This window comes from Meleagris gallopavo, chromosome 11, assembly GCF_905368555.1.
Source record: "Meleagris gallopavo chromosome 11, MGAL_WU_HG_1.1, whole genome shotgun sequence".
Classification (NCBI taxonomy): Eukaryota; Metazoa; Chordata; class Aves; order Galliformes; family Phasianidae; genus Meleagris; species Meleagris gallopavo.
In genome coordinates this window covers 2,369,686-2,388,083 of record NC_139414.1, presented here as the reverse complement: position 1 = coordinate 2,388,083, position 18,398 = coordinate 2,369,686, and the positions used below count along the sequence as shown (strand labels likewise).

Here is an 18,398-nt window from a genome sequence, read left to right as displayed (position 1 = left end):
TTTAGACCACCTAGTCTGATCCTGTGCAATGTGGTCCTTGAGATCCCCACATCAATCCTAGTTTCAGAGTAAGTTTTAAAGAAGATGTGCAACTTTGACTTTTTTTGGATAACAGGTCTCCAGCGCTGAATGGATATGGTTCCTAGACCAGGTTTCTCTAATGTCATCTTTTAACCTTTATGATATGCTTCTTGTTTGGTTTTGTTTTTCCTGGTTGTTGGCCTGTGAAAATGTAGCTTTGGGGTGTTTCTTCTGCCAGCTGAAAACCCCTGACTAGAAAGACAGGAGCTGTCAGCTAAGATTTTTTTTTAAGCCTCTCTTTGCTTTGCTGGCCAATCTTTAATTTCCATTCACTGTTTCTAATCCTTCCTGTTTCCAGTCTGTTGAAAATTCAGTGGTTATCACCAACTCTGGATTTGATTCTCTTAGTTTTCTTTAAACCTCTTACTTTACTATCTTTGTCCCTCATTCTGACTTCTTTCTTTCTTACAATCTTGTAAGACAAGCCAAGGTAGGGTGAGTACTGCAGTTTAACTTTTATTAGTGGTTGGACAGGTTCTAAACTGACCCAACTTGCTAATAAAAACTTGAGCTTACAGTTCTAGAATACTGCTTGCATTTCTGAAATTCATGATCCAACACACCTACCCTCCCACACTTTGCTTTGTTACTGAGATGTTTGCTTTGTTGTGACAGCTCTTTGAAGTAGCATTGTGCTTTGCACCACCGTGGTGCTTTCCTCCATCTTTAAGGCATCCTTTAATCCATGGGGACTTACTTGCAGTCTTTGTGTTTTTGTTTGTCTTCCCAGTTGAAGGCACTGCAAATGACACTCAAGCTTTTGGTTTGAAAAGTTAATGCAGCTGCAACCCCTCTAGAAGCCTGAATGCTGTTTTGTGGAGCTTTGTCCCAGGGATGTTGCAATGCTGCCATAACTGCCCAACTTCCACTCTTAAAATTTGTTCCAGTTGATCTTAGAAGGGATTTGAGGTGGTTTGTAGCATGCCACTTCATTGCAACAGTGAGGCAGTCAAAGAGGACTTGCTATTTCCTGAGAGTACTGCGAACACTGCTTACAGCTGTAGCAGAACTTGAGGATTAATTAGAACCCAGGTGATGGGTCATGCTCCCTTTTTACTGAACCTGGCTTCAGATAATTTCATATTTCAGAATTAAATGTATTGGTGCTGTAAGCAGTGGTCATTCAGACTACCTTTTTTTCTGATTTATCTTTTTTATCTTTTTTTTTTAAGTCACTTTTTATGCTATTAAAATCTCAATATTGCTGTTTTTCCATGGGGTGATAATCCTTGATGCTTTGATATTAACCTTAGGAAGCAAACTTTTTTCCAGAGTTGATGACTTCTCTGGATCGTATAATCTGCACTGGGGCTGGTCTTAGAAATGTGGGTAATTCAGTCAGTACTGTAACTGCTCTAGTTGAAAGCTTATGCTACAGCTGTGAGTAGGATAGTTAGAATTTTGAGCGTGTTTGTCCTTTAGATTTTGTAGGTAATTCTTCATTTAGATGAACAGAGTAGAAGTTGGCAACAACTTTTTCTCCAAGCAGTCTGCAGAATTAAGGTAACAAGTTTTCAAGGCTTGATACAAATATAAAGAAATACTGTGAAGATGAAAACTACTTCTGAGCCCAAGTCATAATTTTCACAGCGAATAGCCCAAAACATAGGATACCAAAGCTTTACTTTTGACCTTCAGTGACTGTTTATTACAGAGTGGACTTCAGAGAAGGGAAGAAAAAAGAAAAAGGTGAAATGGGATAGAGTATTACAGCACAGAAGAATGACTTTTTAGAGATTTGATTCTTGAAGACCTTGGTGTTTTTGAGGAGCACTCCTGCTTTATGTGATACAAATTTCCCAAAAGCTTGTCTGGAATGACTGATAGCTTTCTAGGATGTGGCAGTTGACACTTGGTGTTCATTAATGGGTTCTTAAGTCAGTAGTGCTAGCTCACAGCAGTGTGTCCGTAAGCAATAGATCAGAATGCATTGATTAAAAGCGATTGAAGACATGACAATAAATTACCAATGTTAAGAACGGGTCTGAACAGGTAGAGCTAGTTTCTTGCATTTTTGGTAGAACTGGAGTGAAATGCTGAGTGGATTGATGAAACAAGAGGTGAGGAAGGCTTTCTCCTGGTATTGTGCATGTAACACCTGGCTATAGACTGGTAGAATTGTGATGCTTCCTTGTTTGCAGAGCATTGCAGAGTCTTTCCCAAAGTGTTGATCTTGAAAGCTTTCTGCAAGAACATTGCACGATGGCTTTGGTTTTGTGCAGTGTGCTGTTGTGATTGAGGTCATTTGAGAGCTTTTTCTTCTTCAGCAGAGGCAATCAGAAGCTTTTGTTTAAGGTGATACTGAATTTGGTGAGCCTTAGAAATAAAGCTTTGTGCCCCGAGAAACAACTTCATTTTCTTTCATTACAGAATGACAGAATAATTGCTAAACATACAATAAGAGAAATTGTTTAGGGTACTTACCAGTCGTTGAAGGATTTGCTTGTATGCGGGAGAAGGAGTGTGCCTGGGCTCTAGAGAAGGGACCACTTGTGTATTGGTCCCTCACTGGCAGGGAACTTCCCACAAGTGATTGGTAGAGATCTCCTTTTCAAAAAAATAAGAATTAAAAAAAAAAAAAAAAATGGGTTTGTATGTCTCGTTCCTGTGTTTATAGTGTAGGGGGGCTGGTTTTCATCTGAAGCTGATTCGATTGGTCACTTTGCCTGCAGGGGGGCTGGTTAGCTCTGATCATGTGGAAAAGAATGCTGGTTTGTTAGGAGCATTTTCCTTTACCCAACACAAACCCTTAGCAGGCAAGGAGCGATCCTCAAATGCCTAGTTGTGGAAGGGGTGCGTTTTCCCCTCCCCTCTGCCACCAAGGTTCTTATTTAGATTCGTTTAATCTTACTTAAAGTTTTACTTGCAAGTTCAAAAGGCCAAAATTCCTCTGGAAAAAATGTAAAAAGCTCTGAGATTGCTGCTGAGAAACAAGTGGTTCTCTGATGCTTTCTTCCTAACAAGTGTAACTACTGTTTGTTGAGGTAGGAAGGGGAATCTTGTCGTCTTGCTGCTTCTCCAGTGCTGCTGCTGCTTCTCCTCATTAGGTCCCAGCCTTCAGAGTGGCTCTGTTAAGGAAGTGTGGGCTGCAGCTGGCAGTGTAGCCGATGGTCCCTGCTCAGCTGTAGCTTAATTCTAATCAGAAGATGTAAATCTGCTGGCTGTTTCTCCATATTCCTCCTTTGTGAAAACGTGAAATTAGTAACAGGATTTTGCCAAAGCCTGGGAATGAAGCAGTGCAGACTAGGTAGGTTGCTGTCTTTAGAGATACAGTGAAACTGGTTCCATGTAGTAAGTGAAAACATTTTCGCTAAGCATGTTCCCTCGCTCTTGCTTAACAAATTAAAGCAAATTGGGAGAGTTCTTGTGAGGAAAATCTTCAGTCTGAAAGAATGTGCAGAGCAACCATCGTGCTGCACTGCTGAACTGAACTCCGAGGACAACTTTGTACTGCAGTTGTATTTCTCACTTTTTTCCCGCTTCATGAGCTGCTGATCTGAGGGCTTTCATCGGACGTCATATGTAAGAGGATCTGCGAAACAAAGGCTGCGGTTGTTTGCACTAAAACTACTGAAGGCCTGCTGGGAAAATTATTAATGTAGACTTTCATGCTTAGGGAACAAAATCCTCCCTCATTTTCTTCTTTAACATTCCCCCAACACTAAATTGCAAAATGTTAATTCTTTGCTTCATTAGTATGGAACGATTTTAATACATGTTCAGGCACAACACCTACAATGGTGATAGGCAAAGTGTGACCTTCAGAGCCAGTGCAAGTAATGTAGTGCTGCCATTTTGGTAAGCCTGTGGGATAGGTGATGTGACTTGCTCTCGACTCTTCCCTATATATACTTCAGTGAAGTCAAGTCTCCTCTGAAGAAGGCCTTTTATTCATCAATGGTGTGGCATGAGTGGTTTTTTTTTTCTAAAGCAAGCTTTCTTACAGAATGTATTTTACACTGTGGAAAGCTTATGGTGTCCAGTTGCATGTTTTCTAGTCTGATTTGGGTGAACGACTTGAAAACATAATGTGGTTGTACAGCAGATGGAGTGGCTACACTGTGATTTCCAGGTGTGCCTTACGGAATTAAACCCTTTTGTATATCTGCATTTTGTGACTCGCTCATGCTGGGTGGCAGCTGTAGGTTTAATGAAGAATATAGTGATGTTTAATAGCATGTTTAAGAGTGGCGATTGGGATTAAGAATTTAGGAAGGGAGAGAAAATGTAGAGATAGAAAATATGACCAGAACTTTGGGTTTCCATCACTGACTCTGGCTGTAGGTGAGTCACTTCACCGTGTGTGTGTGTGTGTTCTGTAGATAAATGCTGTCCCACTGAGAAGGCAGCATTTACTTGGAAAAGTTACCTTAAGGCTACTTGTTCTATTCTTCTGTAAAATGAGCTGCAGGATTACTTGTGTAGGCAAAGTTATTTGAATGCCATTAAAAACATTTGCTGTGAAGGATTTTCTTTTTGTCCTCTTTGTGTGGAAATGTGTAGTGTGCAGCAGAAAGAAGAGAACAAATGAAGGCACTTGGACCCCTGTACGTTTTTCCCCTGTTCAAAGCAGGCGGTGCTGCTGTCAGTCTTGCATTTGTGCTCATTTTCTCCAAGTGCTGAGCATGTCATAGGAAACGTGGACGGGCAGTGTGGAGAGCAGCACTGTTTGCGATGGCAGTGGTTAAGTTCTCTACGTGAACATGTTGCCATGGAGCCATGTCCCAGAATCCCAGTCTTGCCCTTTGCAGTTAAGTCTCTCTTCAGCTCCGTGTTGCACAGCTGTAGGCTTTTTTGGCTGAATACCACTGGGCTCTATCTGAAGTTTTCTGTAAACACCATTGCTGGCTTTGTGACAGACTTGAACAGAGGTGCCCTTTTTTCCTGCTCCTTCTCTTCAGGAAGTCCAGTCAATTAGTCCAAGGCAAAACCATAGACTGCGTTTTCATTTTTTCCTTCTTAAAGCATTGCCAAGGACTGACTCTGAACTGGTCATGACAGCTGAAAGGAGCTGACTGCAGTGTCCGTGTACAGGGACATTGTTAAAAGTTGGTTTCTTGATTGATCTGCCTAATGTTCAGCATCACGTCATGCCTGATCTGTTCTGAAACATGCCTTACTGTCCTTGGATTTTTCTGCTTCAGTAGCAAAAAAAAAAAAAGATACGCTGCCTTTTCTTTGCTCCCACAGAACTGTGTTATCAGGTCAGGCACCTGTTGTGACATGCCGAAATACTGGTTTGTTTGGAAGTTTTTCTCAGTCATGGGTGATACCATCCTCAGATGCAGTAAAACTGCCCCCTTCACTGCCTCTTCTTGTTTCTTACAATTTTTTTTAATGCTGTGGAACTTTATAAGAAAGATGGTCTCTCCCTTCTGTTTGATCTTGGCAAACACCGTTGAGTTGTGTCACCTCGTTGGAGCTCTGTGTTACTAATTCCGCGGTAGGCAATGGGGATGCAGTTTCCTGCACGTGTAGAATACACAACCTGACTTCAGTAGCTCCATTCTTGGGACCAAAACCAACTGTGGTAAGCACTGTGAGCAACACAGCCTGAATTGCCTGGGGTGTGCCTGTAGAATACTTAGCTGAAACAGTGGTACAGGCATTTGTTGCCACAGGAGACTTCATGATATTGTTTATGAAGCTTTCTTTTCTTTTTAAACCCCACGTGTTCTAGAAGCAGCAGCAAGAGCCTGTGAGCTGATAGCTTGCTTGTGTTAGAGCTGTCTTGAGTCTTAATAACAATGGAAGGAAATGACATCTCTGTTCTTAATTGATAGGACCTTTGTAACTTCTCAAATGAGTGGTTGTTCAGTGAGTGTCAAATAATAGCTGTGAATTCTTCTGAGAACAGATGTATTTTTTTAATAAGACTTTTTAAGCTGAAAATAGCTAACTGAGTAACACTTGCTGGTAATTTTCTGTGAGGGGAAAAAACAAGCTTGTTGTGTGCTGCAGATTTAAAGAAAAAAAAAGTGAATTGTGCTTTTTTTTTTTTTTTTTTTTGAATAAGTTCAGAGAATGACCATATTCTTTATCCTCTGGATCTGAGGCTCAGCTGGTCTGCTGAATTGCAGTTCTCTCCTGGGTTAGACTATCAATGGTCTTAGTGTGTGGACTCGTGCTTTCAGGTGGCTTGGCTCTGTTGTTGTATTTACTAGTTTTCTACTGGATGAATGTTTTCCAAAATATACTATTCTAGAAACTTTGTTCAAAGTGCAGCAAGCATAGGTGTTTCCTTTAGTCAGGTGCTTGTCTTAATGAAGTAAATGTGTATCTGGGTTGTATTAGGCTTCATATGGCTGAGACTGCCTGTCAGTACTGATAGTGTGCTTTGGCCATTTTTAAATATGGAAATGAGAAAAAGTGTTTTAGAGTTATCTTTCTGGGGTTGCCGTGTGACTGTCAGGGTGGAAGTATTTCGGGTACTCTGCACTCCCCATTGTGTGTATAATGCAGCTTTTCTTCAGTGAATGCGAAAAAGTGGGAAAACAACTTGCCAATCCTTCCTAAACAAAGTCCTTAAAATTGTCACAAAAATGAGCTGAGCAGTCTCAATGCAATTGTGTGCAGGTGTGTTAGACAAGCTTTACAGCACTATCACTTTCTTATATTTCTGGATTTTGGAATACGACCCGTGAGACCTGAAGGTAGTGCTGCCCCTTATTTCAGTGGTGGTGGATCCTTGTTGGAATGAGTCAGCAGTTACAGCAGCATGTCTGACCTGAGTTACTGCACACAATACACCTCCTTTTTGTGAAAACATACATAATCCTTCTGTGACAGCATTGTTCTTCATTATGTACCTGAGAACTTTGTTTTATTTCAAATATAATGTGGTATAAGTTAAGAAATAAGACCACCCAAAATTTCTGATAGATTGTTCCTTAAGCTTGAGCATAGTTGCTTCTAACTCACTATTACACTCACCTCGACTCTCTAGAAGATGGCTTCAAAGGGTAATATTAACACTCCATTGTTCTTATTCGGTCCTTAATCCTACTTTACATCTTCAGTCCTTCCTAGTATTTTGCAAAGATTTGCTGTACATCTTACAGGATTAAATACATAGCTCATCTTTTTAATATGGAAGTAGCAAATATCTTTGATTTATATCAAATGTGTATCAGATTTGCATTTTTGTCTCCATTTTAAAATGAGGCTTTTTGTGATACAGTGGTTTATCTTTTCTCTTTGCACACTCTGGCTTCTTAACTTACAGGTTACTTTGTCCCATAATGTCATCTTTTTCTCTTCTGTTTTTCCTATCTGTGTTAAAATTTCTTGTATTCTTTTTCTTCTGAATATTTTCATATACATGCACCTTTGCCCTTGTTTGGTTTTTCCATTCCAAGGTACGTAAGGATGTGGAAGGGTTTCTTAAATGTCTGTCCTGTGTTCCCTTCCATTCCTCTGTTAAGTTCCTACCACCTCTTGTGATACGTTCTTCTTTCTAAGAGAACAAGATTACAGTCCTTGTGTTTCTAGGTGCCTGAAGACTGGAGTCCTGTTTCTAGTGTGTTTAATTACCTGTTTTTTTTGTTTTGTTTTTCTTGCAGTGAGACCAAACTTTGAAGAAGGTGGGACAGCAGCAACAGGGAGGAAGCATGAGTTTATACGCTCTGAGAGCGAGAACTGGCGCATCTTCAGGGAGGAGCAGAATGGGGAGGATGATGATGGAGGCTGGCGACTGGCTGGGTCACGCAGAGATGGTGAGAGGTGGCGTCCTCACAGCCCAGGTGAGAGGAGGTCCTGAGAAAAATGCAGCCATGGCTATAGGGAAAGGGGCAGCGGGTAAATGGGGGCCTGGAGAAAGTAGAGGAAAGGAAGAGGGCGTACTAAACTGTTCAGGTTATTGATCTCATTCTGGTTTTCAAAAGATGCTTGCAATGCTGAGAGGCATCCTTGAAAGATCTCAAAATAAATTGCTCAATCCATCCTGTGGTTAGTTACAAGGTGTCCCATCTCTTGCTAAATTTCAAGTATCTGTTTGGTGTTACTGTCCCTCTTGCGGGTTTGCTTGACTTCCGGCACTGAGTTGCTAGAGTTGCAGGAGAAATGCAAAGCAGGGCTGTGTCTGGAACTGGACTTTTTCTCTGCTACTTGGGAAAGCAGCTGCTAGTCAACCTTCCTTTTGGAATCAAGATCCCATAATGTTTCTTCTGGTTATGCAAGGCATCTGGGGAACCAAGAGAGACCTGTGGCTCCTCTGCTGTTTCACCTTTGTAGGGAAACCAAGGGAGGCATGGGACACCTTCGTGGCTGAGGTGAACAATTGATTTCTATTTTTTTTTTAAATCATTTTAAAAAGTCACATTTGCTCCTGCAATGAGGTTATCACTGTTACAAACACCCCAAAAGACTTTCAGTACTGTAATGCAAGTAGTACTTCTGTTCCTAACTCTGTTCACAGCCATGTACTACTCTGCCCTCAAACAAATGTTAGTTTGTACTAAAATTAAGCAGAGGGCCCAAGGGTGAATTTACTATCAGATGCTTTCTATTTAGATCAGGGCTAAAGGGCAAATTTTGAAGGAAGTAATTTTCTTTTTCCCAGTGTTTGGTCAGATTGTTCATCAGACACTACTGCTTTGTTACATAGTTCAGATAACATAAAGCCAGCTAAGATAGTACCTCATGATGGTCAGATGCAGCGTGGTATCCAGGAGTGGAGTATTTTGAGAGTGCACGCCTGCATGCTTTAGCTTGAAGGGTGGTGCAGAGACTTTGAAGTTCAGAAGTTCATTTGTGTTTTGAACTCTTTTTTTGGAAGATGTTCTGAGGAAAGTTTTGAAGATTGGTCTTACTTCCTTCAGGGAATATTACCACTTATTTGAATTTTTGCTATAGTAGACAATTAATTTGTAATTTTAAGTTTTAAGAGGTATAATAACAAGCCAGTGGTAGAAATTCTGAGAATCTGCAGAGAAGTTGCTCGTTTTGACAGGAGACTGAGAAGACAGCTGTATTATACTGGTCTTGTAGTTTCCATCGGAACTGTATTTGAGTTTTCCTTTTAGCAGCTGCAGGAACATCAACGCAGTTTCAATTGCAGCCTTGCATTAAACAGTGAGTTTAATTCAAGTTGGCATGGCTTAGACGGCTTCTCTGTACTTACCCTGCTGTTAGGTAGTAGTGCTAATCATGCAGCTTGTCAGAAATAGACACGTCTTCATGGAGAACTATTGTCATTTGCTTAGCTGGACCTTCCTTTGACTTGGCTCTTCATATTCCCGACTGGACTGTGTGCTCTGTGATTATTTTTGTCATACTTTGGGATGAGAATAGTTTAGAGGAGCGCAGTGATTGTCATGACTGAGTTTATCATCTTTTCTTGTTAAGCAGAGAACCCTTAGATTTGCACAGACCACTGTTTATCCAGCTTTTGAATTCCTTCTGCTCTTTCAGCTGTGTTTACTGCAGGATGGCTGACCTAAATCTTTGTAGTTAGTGTTTTTTTGTTAGGCACAAAGGGTCAAAAGGATGGACTAAGGCTGCTTCGATGCAGTTGTGTCCTTATGCTTAATTTTTTTTAGATTCTGTAGCTTAATTGTACCTAAAGTTAACTGCCTTGACATACTTAAGAAAGCTATTTGTCTGTGCTGTTTAAACTGTTCTCTTCTTACACCTGATTTAAAGCGAGGACTCTTCTGAATATTGTCAGTAAAGAGAAGCAAGTCCAACCACATTATGAAGATAGACAAGCCCAACTGTCTCTGCTGCCTAATACACATGGATGTGAACGTGAATGTTTGTGCAGCATGGAAACAGCCTGGATTGTATTACCAGGCTTTTCCAGTGTGAGCTTATAGAATTGTTTTTTTTCTATCGCTGTGTATGCGCTAGGACTAGGAGTCTGACAGGAGCTGTTCTTTCCTTGTTTTCCACACTTGAAAAGCTGCTTTGCTGGTTTTTCTGGGAAAACGTGGTACTGCTCTTATCACAGATCTGAAAGAGGGCTGTTAGACTGGATTTACTATCTGTAAGAGGTTTGTGACCATAGCTTTAAAATCTGTTTTTATTTAATGATTTACAGTGATTTAATGATGCCAACCTAAAGTGCCCCTCCTTTGTGTTGTTGCAGTTCTTGCATTTATACGCTTGATTTTTTCAGGGCAAATCTTTTTTTATCAGATGATGTAAACTGCTTTTGATCTCAAAACTAACAAGTGCAGCGTTTGAGTACGTGGGTTTTTGTTATCATGTAACCCTTAGGGAATTCATGTCATCCGTTGCCTCAAATTTCTCTAGGATTTTTGGTTTTCCTTGAGCAGCTCTAAGGTCTTTTTTTCCCAAGAAGCATTTTAAGGAGCCCTTAGTCTTAATTTCATATAAAGCCTTCTTTTCTGGTTGCTGCTCTTTCTGATAGGAATTTCTCAAGATGGACCTGTAGGTTTTCTTTTTTCTGAAGGCAGTGCTTGAAATGGTAACTACTTGAGCTCTGTGGAGTGCTCACTCCAGCAGTGCATCTTCAGTGAGCCTTCATCTTGTATGTCTTTTGGGAAGTGCTTGATGAACAGGAAGCTGCTGCAGTGGGCTCAAGAAACGCTCAGAACATTTGAAAGCAAAGACAATAAGTGCAAGCTTACTGTTCTTTCTTTCCTTAATGACATTAAGCGCTCTGCCTCAGAACATGGATTTTAATTTTGCATATGAAAATATTAGTTATTTCCAGGACGTAACTCAAGAAAGCTATATGGCTGAAGAATTTACAGACACCTTCGCTGCAGAGAAGGCCTTTTATGTTCTCTTTATTAAAACGTGTTAAAATTCACAATAGTTGTAGAAGGCTGTTGTATTACATCTCCTGTACTTGTGAGACAAAGGTGTCTCACTGGTATTTTGGAGGTTTAATGTAGAAGCTTTTTTTGATAATCACTTCATAAACACTGATTTCCAGTGATTGAACAAATCTTGTGACAGTTTTTTTTCCCTCTACAAACGATCACAAACCACCATTTAAAAACACTAACAATTGAGATGTTTCATTTTTTGCTTTCTGGTAAAGATAGCTTCTGTTGGATGGAGAGCTTTGAAAGGCGTTTACAGTCTTTCTGCTCCCACTTTGTTTTCCTTGGCTGAAGGTTCTTTCCAGTTTAAATGGTTAGCACTATTGTAGTCAAAAGATTTTGTTAAATTTGGCTAAATGAAGGTGTCTTCTGAATATGAAAAATGAAATGAAAGCTGTGCTTGAATTTGGAAGCCTTTCCCTTTCAGTTACAAATTATCATTTGAATCCAATTACTAAAAATTACCATTCAAGAGGCTTAGTTCCTTCAAAGAAACTCAGTCGTCTGGTTTTTGTGAATGTACCTAAGCCTCTACGAGGGCAGAAGGTGGCTTGTTCAGGATGTGACTTCTGCAGTTGGCTGTCTAAAAGAACATAAGAGCTGAAATGTTTCTAAGTCAGTGATGGCTGGTAGAAGGAGACTGAATTCAATCAGTGTCTGGTATTGTTGGTTTGTCTCATTTTGGTCCTCTGGCATGTTTTAGCTACCTTTCTTAGCTTTGTGGTCTTTTAATGCCCGTAACACAGTTGATAAGGTGGGGATATACAAACAAAAATACACGGGAGTCTCCTCATTGGTAAGATGGTCCTTTTCTTTCAGTTGTCCTTTACAATGCTGCTTTATAGATGGATCGTGCCCCGTAGTGGTTTTCTGAATTTCTGTCACTGTCATCCTTTCCAAGCAAACTACTGCCCTCAGATCTGTCTTGTAAAGTTGCTTTCCCACCACCTTAGATGGCCCTCGTTCTACAGGCTGGCGAGAGCACATGGAACGGCGGCGGAGATTTGAGTTTGATTTCCGGGAGCGGGACGATGAGCGGGGCTATCGGCGGGTGCGCTGCGGGAGCGGCAGCATGGAGGATGACAGGGACAGCCTCCCCGAGTGGTGCCTAGAAGATGCGGAAGAAGAAATGGGAACGTTTGACTCTTCTGGAGCGTTTCTCTCTTTAAAGGTGAAAAGCTGTCTTTTGCCTTTTATGTGTTTTTTAACAAATGTCCCGTTATGTCAGGCGGGTTATGAGTGCTTGTTTACTTCTGTAGAAGGTGCAGAAGGAGCCAATTCCTGAGGAACAGGAGATGGACTTCCGACCTGTGGACGAAGGGGAGGAGAGATCTGACTCTGAAGGGAGCCACAGTGAAGATGCCAAAGATCATGAAAAGACTACCAAGAAGGAGGGGGAGAAAACAGATAGAATAGTGTCAGGTAAGCATCTGTTGTATGCTACAGTTTAGAGTTTCAGTTAATTCAGTTAAGTAGAATCATGCAATGTTACAGAAGCAGCAGAAGAAGCAGTCCAAACATCTTCACCGGCTACCAGGTCAGAGAGCCCACCGAAATCCCAGCTTCAAGACTCGCTGCAGACAAGCCTTTTTGAAAGGAAAGAGGAGTCTGTCCCAGAAAGAACAGAAAAAACAGAAGATAAAGAAAGTCGAACAGAGAATACACCGCCAGCCAAATTGTCCAACAGAGGAGAAGGTAATAAACTCAGTCAATTAATTAGACTTCCATTACCCATTGTGATCTTAGAAGCCCCCTTTAAAGATTGGATTATGGTGATGACAGCCTAGAACTTGGCAACTGGCCTATAAATAGAAATAAGATCAGTGGAAATGCAGTTCTGAATGCTTGCAGTATAGAGGTCTTCACATTGCAGTGCAGTTGTGAGCGAACTGCCCATGTGCCTTGTTGTGCTTGAGAAGATCTGTCTGGACAAATGTATGTAGCCAGGGAACAGATGTTGACCTGTGCACCATTAGAACTAAACTGCTTGTCCCTTCAAGTTTGTGGGTTTTGGGTGCCTGTGCCATAAAGAGTACCAGTGTGCAGTTGTGTACTGGAAGATCTGAAAATAATTTGGTGAAATCTTTGGACTGTTGAATATTTTCTACAGTAAGTTCCAATAAGTTGTTTTCTTTTATGTTAAAGATACTGAGCTGGTCTTAACACTTTTCCTTAGATTTGGCTCCTGCTACTCAACCTTTGCCACAGATATCTGCAGACACAGCTTCTCCTGCTCATCTTTCTCCTCCTGTTTCCAATTCAAATCCTGCCCTACGAACAGTTCAGACACCTGTAACAGCTGCTCCAGGCATGGGCAACGTTCCCACTGACCCGGATGATGAAGAGGGCCTCAAACACCTAGAGCAGGTAAAATTTTCAAATTCCTTTGTTGTTAATGATCAGGAGAGTGTAGGAATGTAGAATGCAAGAAATACTTGAAGCACATAAAAGGAAAAATGCAGCTAAAAGTTTACAGTCCACAGTATGTTCTGACACTACATTTCTTCCCTCTGTTATCTTAAAGAATAATTTGAGTATGCTAGTAGTTAATTGAGGAAAGTGTTACAAAGCTGCAATCCCAGTGCTGCTGTCTGCTATCAAGTAACTGTACCATTTGCACTGAGAAACCACAAAGTAGTATGCTCAGCATGTTTGTTTAAAAACTTTAGTTCTGCAAACTTTACAGAAGTTTAGTGACTACTGAGGTGTAGAGTCTATCTTATGATAGCTCTCATACCTGTTTTTTTCCTCGCCATGTTGGTAGTGAGGTCCCATACCATGAAGTGTGGGACCTCAGTAAGTAGTTTTAAGCTTTACTTAAGAATGCACACCATATTTGTTCATGTTTCTGACAAAAGGTAAACTGAGCTCAGAGGTTCTTGAGTTGCCTATAGTTCCACTCTTGAGCATTAAGTAATAAGTTTGTTATATGTAGCACAGTCAGCAAACAGCTAACATCTCTATTTTTTGATGATTCTGATGTCTTCTGCAGCAAGCAGAGAAAATGGTGGCCTATCTACAAGACAGTGCTGTTGATGATGAAAGACTAGCAGCAAAAATTCAAGAGCACAGAGCAAAAGGTTCTTCTATGCCGTTGTTCCATGAAGCCATGCAGAAGTGGTACTACAAAGATCCCCAAGGAGAAATTCAGGGTAGGTCTGTGCCCTTTACACTTCCTCTTTTGTTTCACAGAACTGTTAAAGACTTCATCACAAACTTACCACCAGCAAAATCTGATGCTTTTGTTTTTCCAAATGTGGCGGAAGGAATTTACTGCTACTGAAGTTGATTTTAAAAATCCATCCTTCTATCCATCACTGCCCCTATCAGCAAATTCAGTGTACAGGTCTATATTTTTTTTATGGCTGAAATTTGCCATTACTCCATGTTTCTTAAATTGAGGTTAGCTCAAACTAGTTTTTCTCCATGTCAGCAGTTATTCCAGTTTCCAGATAAGGGAAACAGAAAAATGTGATCATTCAACAGCTTCTTGAAAAATCACTGAAATCACTTTCCCAGTCTCAGCCCAAAGACCTTGAGTACTCAAAGGAGACTTTTTTCTCTAGAGCAGAGTAAAAATTTCCCCAAACCAGTTCTCTACACAGTCTCAGCTTTAATTGTACTTACAGCCAGCGCGTTGAGTTCCTATAATACCAACTGTTTCATGCTTGTGGCTGTCTTAAAAAAACCTGTCACTTAATTGCAAAAAACCTGATCACTTACGTTTGGAACAGCCCTTCCTATCGATACTTGCATGCTTGCTTTCAGAAAGTACTTCTGGTGTTGGGGCTCTGCTTTAGCAGCTACTGAAGTTCCTCTCAAAAATGCAGTCAGATAAGTTGCTTACTTGCTGTATTTCACTATGTAGTAACTTAAAATGTTGAGTATCATTGGCTTCCTCAGCTGTGGACTCTATACAGGATTTGCAGGTGTGTACTTGGCTCTGTGCCAGTCTCCTGCTTACACATATTACATGTCTTTAAACTTTGAGGACTGAAGGAAAAAAAAATTGCAAGTGTTCAAGTTTTCTTGATTTGCTAAGTCCGCTTCAAACTGTTAGTTGCTGCTAGGTGTTCAGTTGCTGACTGGTTATCTAACAGCTTCTTGTTGGATCAAGTGCTTCCTTGAATATGACCTCCAGAATTGAATGCTCATGCAACTTTCTCTTGGGATACTGCTTGTGACCTCATATCCTCTAGGAAGAAAGGAAGAATTATCTTCAGAAGATGCTTCATATGGAGAATGCTAGACTTAACAAACATTTGTGCTTTTCAGAAAATATTCTTGCAACGCTCATTTGTAGTTCTTAGCTCTGCTAAAGAATCTGTTTTTCTTAAACTGGCTTCATCTCCAGTCAGGTGTGTTGAATTAGTATGTGGTTTCACTCCTTTGAAGGCAGTGACTGAAGTCTTAAGAAAAAGAAGTTGAATTGTAAGTTTTTAACACAGAAAGAAGAAATTGTTTTTACCATCTTTAAAAGCTTTACCATCTTTAAAAGCCTTATCTTGCAATCAGAGGTGTTTCTGCTCATTTGCTAAATTCAAAAAGCAAGACTTGTTTAAAATGTATGAATTCCTCCAAATTGAAGGGAAAGGTTGAAACTGGCTTAAGGTAGCTTAATTATCTGTGCACTGTGAGGGACGTCGTGCTTGTGATCTTAGCTATAGCAGATGCTGCTGAGATCTGGACTGGAAATTTAAACTGTCAACTCAATGCTGAGCCTTGAAGAGGTCAGCTTCACTAGAAGACAGAATATTCATTAGCTGGATTGAGCTCTACAGCACTGGAACTGCTCAGCTTTTGTCTCAGAGCTGGCATCTCCCTCCCTTGCACGGTGGAAGCCATCATGCACTTCTCAAATCTATTTGGAGGAGCATCATAACCATTGTAGGGATTCAGATATGCTCAAAGCTACAGTGTTAATGTATGTAAGTTGTCAATCCAGACAAGTGAATGAGAAGGACAGAAACCTCTGATGTGTTACTTTAACAGGCACCTGTGCTCTTTTGTTTCCAGTAAGCTCAACTTGAATTTCCTTCTCCTTTTCCCTTTGTGTGTTGGTTGATACCATTCCAGGTCCATTCAGTAATCAGGAGATGGCAGAGTGGTTCCAGGCTGGGTATTTCACTATGTCGCTGCTGGTTAAGAGAGCTTGTGATGAGACTTTCCAGCCACTTGGTGATATCATGAAAATGTGGGGCAGGGTTCCCTTCACTTCAGGTCCAGCACCACTTCCACATCTGGTAATTATGAGATGCTTACTATCTTCGGATATTCCTGTAACAAATGGAAATTTAATTATGTACATATCAAATACTCTGTCTTATAAATACAGGAATTCTGAGCACTGAAGTTGAACACTGTGTTAAAATACCTTTTTGAGATAAGGCAGTTTCAGTATGACAGTTTTGCTACAACTCTGACCATAAGGCTTAGTCCTGTTGTCCTGTGGTACACAGAAGTGCAGTATATTTCACGTTCACTGTACTATTCTCTGAGTATTGATCTTTGTGTTTTTCTATTTTTTTGACTCTTCTGTGCAGGCCAATCATTTCTGTAGCTTGCATTTGTAATATATTACTGTTGCTGTATGTTAGAATAATGTTTAATTCCTAACCATAGGGCGAGCTGGACCAAGAGCGTCTGACTCGACAGCAAGAGTTGGCTCTGATCCAAATGCAGCACCTCCAATATCAGCACCTTCTGATACAGTAAGACTACCAGTCCCAGCGGTCTTCCAGTGGCTGTGCTCTGCTCTGCATTTTTAATCATCTTTTTTATTGTTTCCTTGGGCAGTGGGGATGGTAGTGCTTCACCTCCAACAGCAGTGGCCTGCTTCTACTATAACAGAGGCCTCATAATCCTAATACAGGATTAGAGCAGAGAGTGGCTGCCAAAGGCATGCTTTTTGGAGTTGTGTATTTCATAGCTACTTCGATGGGACCTGCTACCATAGGTAGCCAGTAAGGTCTAACTGAATCCCAGCTAGCCTTGTAATGCAGTTTTGATGTGTTGGAGACAGGAGAAGCTTTCCCATCTTTTGAACTGGAAATGGAGAAAGCTGTAATATTATTTTGTCTGTTCAACTTCTTTGAAGATCAGCATAAGGTAACTGCTGGAGAAGTGCAGGTTATCTCTTTTTGCCAACTAGTCAGCTGCAGTTCACTTCTGGCCAATTCCAATTTGTTTTGTAGGAAGTTGGAGAAAAGAAAGTGATTGGGCTACTGTTAAAGGGCTCCTGACAGAATTATTATTTTCAGATACTGATTGTCTGCTAATGATTTGACAAGACAAGAAACCTGGCTGTGTACTAGGGAGTACCTTCAGGTACTAGGGAAGAGACTGATTCATATAGGTGGGCAGTCTTCAAAGCCAGATTAAAATATGTGTAGTCTGTATTTTGTAGGGAAGGGAAAGTAGGGCTGCATGCCCTAGAAACAAAGTGTTGGACACTGACAATCAGCTCAGGTAGGAGAAGGTGAAAAGAAGTCTGATTCTGTCCCTGTGTGCCAGGTTGTTGTATTCTTGTATTTTGATACTCTCTGAGGCTTCCACTCTGTGTTTTTTCTCAAGTAACTAGCATGTATGTTAGATAGTCAGTGGGCATTAGTCCTAGAGAATGTCCACAGCTTTTACAACATCATCTTAAATAGAAAAGCAAGTGAACAAGTACCAGAGATTCTCTGCTTCTCTTTTGTAGACAACAATATGCACAGGTTCTGGCTCAGCAGCAAAAGGCAGCCCTCTCATCCCAGCAGCAGCAGCAGCTTGCTATTCTCTTGCAACAGTTCCAGGCTCTGAAAATAAGGTGAGTTAGCCTAGACTTGAGCTGGATTCCATTCGTCTTATATTCTGACTTCATGTACAATGATTATAATCTTGTCTGTAGCCCAGTTTGCTCACATTTGAACATTCTGTGCTTTAAAGTTGGAGTCAATATGAGACAGTTGAAAGATGTGGAGTGCAACTTTATATAGCTTTTACCTTAGTATATATTTAGAAACGAGGAGGAAAATCTCATGGTTAAAATCAGACCCTTGTCAAATCTGTTTTGTTGATAACAGCATGGCTTTGCTAACTGAATTCTGCAGTCAGTACTGGATGATGGCTGTTCCTCAGGCTAGCCTATGTACAGCAGAAGAAAGCTGTAGCAGTAGCTGGTGTAGTCCTTGACAGCAGGAGTGAGATGAGCAAGAACTCTGCAGGAAAGTACTTCTTGCTGCATCACATTTTTGTTTTAAATAGGGTGTGGAAGGAAAGGGGTATGTTACAAGTTACTGAATCTCGTGTGTGTTTAGAGCACTCCTCTCCCTGCTGACTTGTTGACTTTTCTGTTGATGTTACAGAATATCAGAGCAGAACATGATGCCACCTGTTACAAGGTCTGTGTCAGTGCCGGACACTGGCTCAATATGGGAACTTCAATCAGCTTCACAACCTACAGGTAAGATGCTTAATGTGTGTCAGGGCCACTGAGGAAAAGCAGATTAAAAGGCAGCATCTTTGTTGATGTGATTGCTTCCT

General features: G+C 40.8%; 1 protein-coding gene across 12 annotated transcripts in view; it reads left to right on the top strand.

Annotated features, from left to right (window-relative positions):
- Positions 1-18,398, top strand: part of GIGYF2 (GRB10 interacting GYF protein 2) — a 71,905-nt gene that overhangs the window by 36,582 nt on the left and 16,925 nt on the right. For 8 of the 12 annotated variants that reach the window (XM_085232488.1, XM_085232483.1, XM_085232477.1 and 5 more), the window contains 10 exons: positions 7,644-7,823; positions 11,828-12,045; positions 12,134-12,296; positions 12,351-12,569; positions 13,051-13,241; positions 13,867-14,026; positions 15,951-16,117; positions 16,497-16,585; positions 17,575-17,682; positions 18,221-18,318. In XM_085232488.1, coding sequence (XP_085088614.1) covers positions 7,644-7,823; positions 11,828-12,045; positions 12,134-12,296; positions 12,351-12,569; positions 13,051-13,241; positions 13,867-14,026; positions 15,951-16,117; positions 16,497-16,585; positions 17,575-17,682; positions 18,221-18,318 — 1,593 coding nt within the window. The remainder of the gene's footprint in view (positions 1-7,643; positions 7,824-11,827; positions 12,046-12,133; positions 12,297-12,350; positions 12,570-13,050; positions 13,242-13,866; positions 14,027-15,950; positions 16,118-16,496; positions 16,586-17,574; positions 17,683-18,220; positions 18,319-18,398) is intronic. The other 4 variants (XM_085232485.1, XM_085232487.1, XM_085232484.1 and 1 more) reach the window with 3 other exon arrangements.